We start from the raw sequence: 11,121 nt of genomic DNA, 5'->3' as shown, positions 1-11,121 counted from the left end.
CGCGCCGTGACCCAGGGAGCGCCGTTTCTGTGGTAACCTGGCTGCGCGTCCTCCTTAGAGCCTTGTGGAGCGCGGCGTCCGGGAGCTGCGGTTGAGGTGGATAGAGCTGGCCTTCCCAGCAGGGACGCGAGGACTGGGTCCAGGGCGTCAAGGACACATCCAGGTCAGTGTCCGGGACTGGGTGACAGCGCGAGAACCGCTGGACCTGTCTAGCTTTGGCGCCCAGCAAGGGGAGTAGGAACCAACGCCAATCTGGATGCTCGAGGTTGGGGGGAAGAGAGGCAGGCCGAAAAACTACTACTCCCAGCATGCCAAGGGGCGAGCCGCTGCGTTCCTGGGCAGCCCGGAGCTGCGTTGCATTCTAGATTTTGTAGTTTCTGAGAACCACTACTTTCGTTTCTGGACAGTAGTGCCCAAATAACTAACTCCAAGGTTACTAAAAGTTTATTAAAAATAACTGAAAGTATTTTAAAGCCAGATAATACAAAACAAAAATAAATGAGTAGACTAGCAAACCAGCCAGCCTTGTTCTCAGGGAGGCAGATGTTTAAATTCTCTTAGTCTGCCTTAATTACATGCATTATCTTGGCCTCCATGTCTTTATAAGACGAGGATAATATCTAGTTCAGTAGGATTAAAGAGAAAAATCTATGTAGTGCTCAGTAAATGTTGCCTGGTATAATTCTTGACATGCCTTTAAAAACAGAAAAAAATACTTATAAGCAAGCAAATGGTTAAGAGAATTTTTAAAAAGACTTTATTTCTTGGAGCAGTTTTAGGTTCACAGCAAATTTGAGAGAAAGAGGCAGAGAATGCCTATTCCTCCACCTCTCCCCCAGCCTCCCCACTATCAACATCCCCCACCAAAGTGGTACATTAGTTACACTTGATAAACCTACATTGACATATTATCTCACAAAGTCCATAGTCTACTTTAGGGTCACTCTTGGTGCTGTACACTCTATTATATGTCTTTCTGAAACATTAGACTCTCCACTGTTGTCATTAGCGATTCTCCTCAGAAAGACTTGGTTATACAAACAAAGCAGGTACTTTCTTATGGAACTTCTCAAACTCTTTAATGAGCATGTTGGCCTGTCAGGAATGCTATCACAAGCAGCATTTCCTATACTTATTTGACCATGAGATGTTTTGTCTCAAAATCTCTCTCAGGATCGCTGCCCTTCAGGACTTCAGTTTGGGGAACTCATTTGGAACAAGGGCAGCAGCTGTCCATACAGGGGTGTAACTCTTGGCCACCTGCAGTGGTGACTAATTAAATATAAGAGGACCCTGAATCAGTAAATAATTCCTTTCACTGTTTTTCAAGCCTACAGTTAGAATCCTCTAAAGCAACTTCATTGGAAACAAAGAACACGGTTGCAGAAATTTCTAGACAGGCCAATTCTCAGAAACATCATTGTCCTGGAGAGAAACATGTCAACTGGTTTGTGGTGACAGTCAATCGTTGCAGCCTACCCCCAGGGGGAAATATGTCCCACCAGCACTCTAATACCATGTTCACTCTGACCATACGGAAATTGAATTAACGTCCAATTTTGTTAGTACTATAACTGGACTGGCTTATCATCTCAGATTAACAGTGGGCTGTTTTCTCTCTTTTGGGGACAGGATAAAAAATGTCAATACTCACTTCTCCAAGAGGAAAGGTAGAAGTCGTTCACTGCCGAAGAACAGAGTCCCAGGATATTTTTTGTATCAAAAACCTCATTAGAAAATTTACTCAGAATCTGTTTGGGAGGCTTAATCTCATCTACCTTCTGTAAGTACGTAGCCAAGGAAGCTTAACTATGTTTATCAGTTTTATCACACAACAGGAAGGGGACCCCAGTCCCCACTCCTCTGTCTTTATGGGGCCTTTGGTGAGGAAATGGGCAGCAAGAAAATCTACCCTACTGAGCAGGAGATCTTTGGGAACAGCCAGTCTCTAAGACCTGCAACAACATGCAGGTCAGAAGGATTTCTCATGGGTTTTGGATTCAGACAAACTTGGGTTCAAATCTCAACTGCCCCACCCACTGGTAGATTCACCTGGGGCAAGTCAGTAATATTAGCTACCAGTTTTGAGAATTTATTTTCTATCAGGCTCTGTGCTTTGCCAAAATGATCTTATTTAATACACTGACACCTCTCTGAGCTAGCCACTATCATGTCCATTTTAAAGATGAGAAAATTGAGGCCTGCCAAGGTCAAGCAGTTAGAACTTGTAGGTGACAAAGCCTGGTTATGCTCTTATCCACTGCTGTGAAAATAGTCTTCTAAGTTTCAAAATCTGTATAGATTTTTTTTCTTAAAAGTTCTTTTTCCCCCTGTTTTGCTTTTTTTGGATACCAGAATATAAATATCCTGTAATCTTTCTTCATAATTTTATTGAAAAAGATAAGAGATAGCTCAGTATTGTGGATTTCATAAAGCTTCATATTAAATACACTTGAAATGTTTAAACTGAGGCCAACCTAAGACATTAAAATTTGTAGTTTCTGATTAGCACACTGCTGAGTATAATGGAAACTGGTACAATTTTGTTAGAGAACAGTAGGGCAATATGTATAAAAGACTTTAAAATGTATGCACCAATGAAATTATTTCATTTTTTTGGTATTATTGTGGATTAAATACCTTAATGATCTTCTCTGGATGGAAAAAGTATGTTGATACACACACACACACACACACACACACGCATGCACTCATGCACTAACGCATACACAAGAACTATGCAGAGAACATCATTAGAGTGAAATAAAAAACAGTAGGTCTTTTTAAAAAATTATTATTATTGATTTCAGAGAGAAAGGGAGAGGGAGGGAGAGAGATAGAAATAATGATAGAGAATCATCATTGATTGGCTTCCCCCTGCACGTCCCCTACTGGGGATCGAGCCTGCAACCCAGGCATGTGCCCTTGACCGGAATTGGACCCGGGACCCTTCCGTCTGCAGGCTGATGCTCTATCCACTGAGCCAAACTGGCTAGGGCAAGAACAGTAGGTCTTAATGCCACTTTCTCCTTGAGTATTTTATGCTATATTCTAGAAACCTCATGATTCTGTGTTTGACAGCTTTCCAAAGAACAAAAAATAAATACTCCCTCCACCTCAGGATGGAAGTATTAGATTCTTTTGTATAAAACTGGCTTGTTCATTGTAAGGATGAATGGGATATAAGCCCACTAGATAAAAGTGGACAGTAAGCCCTGACTGGTTTGGCTCAGTGGATAGAGCGTCGGCCTGCGGACTCAAGGGTCCCAGGTTCGGTTCTGGTCAAGGGCATGTACGTTGGTTGCGGGCACATCCCCAGTGGGGGGTGTGCAGGAGGCAGCTGATCGGTGTTTCTCTCTCATCGATGTTTCTAACTCTCTGTCCCTCTCCCTTCCTCTCTGTAAAAAATCAATAAAATATATTTTTTAAAAAAAGTGGACAGTAAGCACTGTCCTGTTTCAACCTCAGCCTCCCCCAAGGATTCATAAGCACATATTGATTTGAGGTCCACATTGATTATATCTGTGGTCCCCAAAAGCTTCAAAAGATCCCAAATAATGACTGCATTTTCGGACACACAACAGCTGAGTTAGTTTACCAATGTGTTTCCAGGAGACTGGCTGTAATAAACACAGGTCAGGTGTGAAGGGATGGAGCTTCAACTCAGACTAGAAATAATGAGCTCAAGGAACATGAGCTCACAGTAAAAAAACCACAATTATACAAGGAAACATACACCATTTTTTGAGAACCAACAACAACAAAATATCCAGCAGAATCAGATTCTCAAAGGTTGATATATTGTCAGACAAAGAATATAAAATAACTATGCTTACTATGTCTAAACTGAATAGGTCTTAAAAGATCATATAAATGAATAATGAGGTTTGAAAAAAAAGTCAAATAGACCATCTAGAAATGCAAACACAGAGGTGGACAAAAGTAGGTTTACAGTTGTGAGTATGCGAAACATAGAGTTTATTCTTTTGTGTTCATAAAGCTATTATAGTAATCATAACCTGCATGTCTTTTTCCACATGAACAATTATAACTCTACTTTTGCCCACCCCTGTATAGTCAAAATTAACGAGTAACTGCCACGATATTTTGAATTTAATTAAAAAAGGTCCGCCGCTTGCGTCTATAGACACTTACGGCATACAAATGGTTAAAGTTTAGTGGATGAGTCAAATATAATAGATACAGTTGAAGACAGAAGTAGTGAGGTGGAAGATTAATATCAAAAAATTATCCAGAATTCAACAGAAAGAGATAAAAAATGTGAGTGGGCTATTTGACAAGACTAGTAAACTTCTAGAAGGAGATAAAAGGTAGTGGAACAGTCCCTATTTGAAGAGATAATGACAGAACTTTCCAGAATTGTTGAAAGCATAAATTCTTCCATCCATAAAACTCAGTGAATCCTAAACAAGATAAATACACAGAGAAATCTACAGCTAAGCAAATTATAATAAAACAGCAAAATGCCAATGCTAAAGAGATCTGAAAAATAATCAGACAAAAAGAGACAAATTACCTGCAAAGAGCTGAAGATTAGACTAATAGATGATTTCTCACTTGCAACAATGGTAGCCAGAAGATAATGGAAAATAACATCAACCTAGAATGATATATGCCCAGTGAAACAATTTTTTAATACATAGGAGAAATGAATTCATTTTCAGACAAACAAAAATGCCTCAAATATATTATAGGCAGGAGGAAGGATAGTTCAGCTGGAAAAGCCCAAGATACAAGAAGAAAAGTAAACAAAAATATGAGCAAATATGTGGGTTAATTTAATTTATATAAAGCAATAGCAATAAGAACCAACCTCATCTAGATATTCAATTTAAATATGTTATAAGATATAAATAACTTAGATTAAAATACTGGACAATTGTATATAAACTGGAAGGTACATGTTTATAATGAAAGTACTCTTAAGGTATTATTCAGGGGGAGGGAGTGGTAGCTAATACACAAAGGTGCCTTCCCTCTCTCCCGTGAACCACATATCCTGCGTATATGCCCTTGTGTAGGCCCTTTTCACACTGAATCAGGGCCAGCCCTGTGTAACCAATAGAAACCTACAGAAGTGATTTCTCTGTAACTTCAAGTCTAGGTCATAAGCAGTCTTACAACTTCCAGTTGGCCACTGGGAATGCTCTTTCTCAGAACCCAAATGCCATATTGTTAAACACTCCGGTCACATGGCCACATGCAGGTGCTTCATGTGACAGCTGCCTCTGAGCTCCCAGCCAGAAACCAGCATCAACTACTAGCCATGTGACTAAAGCATTTTAGATACTGAATACAGTGAGGTGACTCCAGCCACAGCCACAGTGTGACTGCTAGCCCCTTCAGAGACCCCAAGCAAAAACTGCTCAGTTAAACACTCAACACAGAATCATGAGAGATAATAATAAATTGTGTTAAGCCACTAAGCTTGGGGTGGTTTTTACATGTTAATTGGTAACTGAAACAAAGGGTAAAGATTTCGTTAGGAATGTATGTTATGTATAGGACAGTGATGGCGAACCCATGACACGCGTGTCAGAGGTGACACGTGAACTCATTTTTTTGGTTGCTTGTTCTTTGTTAAATGGCATTTAAATATATAAAATAAATATCAAAAATATAAGTCTTTGTTTTACTATGGTTGCAAATATCAAAAAATTTCTATATGTGACACGGCACCAGAGTTAAGTTAGGGTTTTTCAAAATGCTGACACGCCGAGCTCAAAAGGTTCGCCATCACTGGTATAGGATAATCATTAAAAGGCTAGGCAGTGAGATGATAACTTCTGACCTATAGAGGGAAATGGAATAAGAACTTTTAAACAAACTCTGAATAAAGAAGGCAAGATGGGAAGAAGAAAAATGAAATAAAATGTGGGACATGTTAATCACATAATAGGAAGATAGAAAAAAAATTCAACTATATCACTAATCTCAATAAATGTATTTGGGGGAAAGTCTTTAGTTAAAAGATAAAGTTGGGCAGATTGGCTGAAATAGAACAAAATAAAATTCAGTCATATTTTTGTGTTTGAGAAACACCTAAGATACAAGGGCACAGAAGTGTTTAAAGTCAAAGTACTGGGGGAAAAAGACTGCCAGCCAAAATCTCACTTTAAAAAGGCTAGTGTTGTTATATAAGTAGTAGACAACATAAACTTTAGGGCAAAAAGCATCATACCGCTAAAGATGGTTTAGTTCTTTAGAGAGGTGTGACAGCTTTAAACTTGTATGCTACTAATGACACCATCCTAAAATAAAGCAGAAAGTAATAGAACCAAAAGATGAAATAGACATACCCACTTTCATAATTGGATATTTTAAAATACCTTTCTTAATAAATGGGAGTTCGAGTAAACAAAAAATCAGTTATGATATCACCTGTAGGACAGGTAAAAATCATTGTGGGAGCAAAGAAGGGAGAGGAGGAAAAAAAGTAGAGGGAGAAGATGTGTTTTTAAAGCTGGTTTAAAATTATTCTTTATAATAAGCCAAATCATAACCAAAGGAGGCCTTTTAAACACACACACACACACACACACACACACACACACATATTTTACACAAAATATGTTAAAGTTCAAAGATATTATTCACCAATAGAAATCAGAATTCTGCTCATAGAGCAAGAAGTGGAAATTATACATACAAAGGATAATGCTGCAGAAGTTACGTTTTGCAGTCAGCCATTTGGAAATTGCAGTACATTTTCCCAATGTAACCAAGTTATTCATGGCTGGCCTCCCAGGCCAACCTACAAAATCCTATTTAATCAATAATGTCTGTGTCGTATAGTACTGTGCTAATTGTATTATTGAACCCAACCACCATCCTGGGGCCCATGGATAAACGCATTTTAAGTTCAAATTGGGATTCCAGGAACACATTTCCCTTGCTTCCCTGAAGTGATGGTGGTTGCCCTGTCTCAGCTCTTGCCCACTTCCTCCTCCTTCACCACCACCACCATCATGGCTGACATGCCAGGGGTCCTATGCCCTGGGCATTTTCTCACCCGAATTAGAGTGAGAACTCTCAGCATGAAGCTCTGGGAGCCTGGGGCAGGGGAGCCCAGAAGACCAGGAGCTGGAGGGAGCCTCTGCAGGGCTTCAATGAGTCATCTGGAGAGGTTGGGGGGTGCATTCTTCTGCTGAGAAGTCCTTTGTGTGAATTCTGTAATCTTGGGACTTGAGAGTAGCCTGCTACCTCTTCTCCATGATAGCCAGTGCTTTGGTGGGGCCCTTGGGCTGGGTGCACCCTTAGTGGAGTCCCCTGTGGCTGTGGGATGTGACTTCCTATGAGAGGGGATGGTGGCTGTAGGAGCTGAGATCAGCATCCCTAGTACAATGTTTCCCAAAAATACCCCTACCTCTGGTGGTACCCAAGGTGATTTGACTTGATACATGCACAAGACATTTTTGTTTTAAATGTTATGTCTTTATTTTTATAGTTATTCTTTCTTTCTAGTAAGGGATCTGGTTTTCCATTTATGATAGTGATGTAAATTTTCTATTGAAAATATATGTATTTAAGCCAAAATGAACAGGTTTAAAGACACAAAATTGGAACAAGAAGTACGTGTGTGTGAGACTGCTCTTTGGTGAGCAGCTCTGGGAAAATAATATGCTGTCAGGAGGGGGAAAAGCAAACAGTATGGGTTGTGGTATTTCATTTTAAAAAACACACAAAGTACATTTCAATGTATGGCTGCCCTGAAAACGAGGCATATATGGAGAAATTGACACCAAAATATTCACAAATGTTGATTATCTATGGGGGGTGGTATCAAGGATGAGCTTTCAAATTATTTTTTCTCTTTTTGCCTGTGAGTACTTTCTAATTTTTTACTGAACTGACAATACAATGTTTGGGTGATAAATGTGTAACTGGAGAGTATATATAATTTTCTCTCTATTATCCCCGTTGTCTCTTCTCCTCCTTCAGCTATATGCTGTCTTCTCATTGATTCCCCTTAATAAGGAATGGATAGCTTCTGCCTTCTTTGTTTTTTGAAGGAACATGAAAAAAAATGTCCCCCTCCAACTTAAGATACCAGTCGATTTCACTTAGCTAAGAAAGTGAAAATTGCATTTCAATTTATATACAAATGGTTCTCCATGAAGTAAAGTGTAACCTTTCTGTAAGTCATAGCTCTTGCTGCCGTGACGGGCCACAGGCCAGGGTAGCTGTGGGGAGGGACCATCAAAACGTCCCTTTGGGGCAGCCACCAGAGGAATCAGAAGACCTGCTTCTCCTCCCTTGTCTTTGCTAACTTGTGGGGTTCCATTTCTGCAGGTAGATCAGGTATATTGCTAATGCTCGGATCCCATAAGAAGCAGTTAGCTCAGGGTTTGGAGAAATTGTTCAGAAGGCTGCTGCACACAGGCAACCAACTCATCCCAGTTTGCCAAGACTTTTCTGGTTGAAGCAGTAACAGTCCCGTGTTTTGGACACATCAGTCCTGGTTAAACTGGGACAGCTGGCCACACTAACTGCACGTGTTTAGGCTAACACGGGTGTTGGCCACATGGAATGGACAGGAGAAACTTTACAGTCAACCAATTTTCCCAGCCAATCTCCAAGGGAAGGGTATTGGACAATTCAGTTCATAAATGTAATGGCTTTCTAATGAAATATAATTTTCAGTAAAAATGTAGTCGGTAGTGCCAGATGTCCTGAAAGATCTATTCCCAAAGCTGGCTGTCACATTGCTTCCACCTCTTTCAATGGTTATCATACCTTATGCAGTGGTTGCTGAGCTCCAGTAGCCAAACGGGTTTGAGAAAATGACATCCTCATCTCATTTTTCGTAATCTTACATGTGTGTGCAATTTTAATCGTTTCCACAGGGAGAAGGCCAACCTTGCCATCACTCTCTGTAATGAGAGGGAGGAGATCATGGCCCACGCCACCTTCGTGGACTATCCCAACTGGAATGTGGCCAAGCAGGATGAGTGGGTGTACGTGTTCCGGGAGCTCGACAAGGAACTCCCGTGCACAGTAAGCAATCATGCACATGCTTATTGGAACCCTCTTCATTTTGAAGGGAGGCCCTGTGCTTACATATATGTCTTTTCCGTCTTGGACTGAGCAGTTCAAAACTCACAACAGAAAGTACGTGACATCATGACAATTAGGTATGAAGATAGCTGGTGGGGAGGAAGGGTGGGTCTGTGGGTAAAAAAAAAAGGTAGATAATAGCCAGATCAGACAGCTTCTGGCCAGGCCCAGGCCATACTCTGCTGATGAGGACTGGGAGCAAGGAATTAGCGGGAGTGTCAGAACATCTGCTTTCTGGTCTCCACCCTGTGCTCCGAGTGTCTGTATCCAAAGTTTTTGATGTAATGGAAGGGCACCTTCCATCTGCATATTTGCCTCTGTAATAATGATAACAGCCTCAGATTCTTGTCACACTATAATTTTCAAAGTGCCTATGTGGACTACAGCTCATGTGATGTCTTCTAGCTGCGGGCATCTGACAACCTGTTGGCAAATAGGGGCCAGGTCAGCAGTTCCCACGGAGTTGGGCCCAGGTGACTGGTGCCACATCTGAGCCCTTCCTGCCCTCCACCTGCCAGAGCCAGGCCTTCATCTGGTCCCCATTTCTGTGGGCAGCACACTTGCCTGTCAGTGGAATTCAGTAGCATGTCCCCAGAGCCCTGGGGAGTGTCACTTGAGTGCAAGAGTGAGTTCACCTCCCACAAATGCATGCATTCACACACACACACACACACACACACACAACTATGCACACACATGCACACTCAGCACATTATCTAGCACATATTCAGCTAGTTGGTGTCTTCCCTTGTCCTCTTCTCTACCTCACTACCCTGTGCACCCAGTTACCATGGTCGGAAAAATTATCTCAAACTTGGAACTAGTGCAGAAAGATTCTTTCATTGAATGCTTGTATCTGTGATGGATTTTCTATTGACTGAGCTATTTTACAATTCTGTAAGAACAGTGATTAGTATATGGATGTTTATCCATTTGAGATGTAAATCATTTCTATCTGGTGGAAGAAGAGAGAATCTCAAAGGTTTCGGCTATGGCCCAGTAGGACGTTTACTATTTTATATCATACCCAGCAATATTTTAAAAATATTCTCTCATTAACTTTGCCTAAAGTAACCAGCATCTCAAGTGCAACGAATCATTTTTTATCATCTCAATGGTCACCCATAAACTAATAAGGTGACCATTGAGATGATAAACCAAATTCACGGTCCTTCTCAAGCCGTTTTATGCCCTAGTGTTCTAAGGCACACGCCATCCAACAGCAGGGGAGACCAAGGCATGTGATGTGCAGGTGATAGCCCCAGGCCACCCATAAACTTGCTCAGGAAACAAGGAACACAGACAGTGCTTCTGTTGTCCTGACCTGGGTGCAAGCACTACCCTCCCCGACCAGCCACCTCACATCATCTCCCAATTTGAAGATTTGCCCATAAACACAGGGGTACTGAGTTGAGCAGACTAACCCGTGGATATATAGACCAACTGCTCATTATTTAGGCCACGTAAGAAGTCTTCAGAAGTTCCAAGACATAGCTCTTTAAAAACTTGACAGATTTAACCTGAAAGTCATGTTAGGATCTTGCTACTTTGAGTTTTCAGCTCCCAGGTTTTCTGAATCCCAAGAGTAATATTTGATTCTGACTCTGGGAATGTTGAACAAAACAAGCCATTGGATTCATAAGCGGCATCTGCCTTCCATCCTTCAAATTCATAAGAGACTCTTTCCCTCGTGTCACTTGAATAGAGTAGCAGCTGCTTACTCAAGAGCCCCGGGGAAAGGGTGATTGTCTTTCACTTGGCATCGACACCCCCGAGGACAAGACTACTGAGTTAATAATCGATTTCACTCCCCTGCAGGCACCTCCCTGCCCACAGCCCGTTTGTGGGGGCAGGAATAAGAGCCAGTTGCACTGGATTCATTTAGGATCCCTGTTACCTTGAATAATTCTGAGCTAGGAGGATAGAAGGCGGTGAGCAGAGTACGGGAGAACACTCCAGCACTGCCTGGGCGTCACATCACTTTAGACATAAAATATCCACAAACACAGTGCTGCTCTGTGTCTGTGACCAAACCCCGCCTCA

General features: G+C 41.3%; 1 protein-coding gene across 1 annotated transcript in view; it reads left to right on the top strand.

The window, feature by feature from the left end:
• The first annotated feature begins 17 nt into the window (after positions 1-17).
• The window catches only part of CFAP61 (cilia and flagella associated protein 61), a 267,633-nt gene continuing 256,529 nt past the window's right edge, over positions 18-11,121 (top strand). The window contains exons 1-3 of the mRNA XM_005865983.2: positions 18-163; positions 1,633-1,783; positions 8,868-9,018. Of these exons, the coding sequence (XP_005866045.1) occupies positions 1,641-1,783; positions 8,868-9,018 (294 nt within the window). The 5' untranslated portion in view covers positions 18-163; positions 1,633-1,640. The remainder of the gene's footprint in view (positions 164-1,632; positions 1,784-8,867; positions 9,019-11,121) is intronic.

Source organism: Myotis brandtii, unplaced genomic scaffold, assembly GCF_000412655.1.
Source record: "Myotis brandtii unplaced genomic scaffold, ASM41265v1 scaffold217, whole genome shotgun sequence".
NCBI classification, from domain to species: domain Eukaryota; kingdom Metazoa; phylum Chordata; class Mammalia; order Chiroptera; family Vespertilionidae; genus Myotis; species Myotis brandtii.
This window is presented reverse-complemented; position numbering and strand designations above follow the sequence as displayed.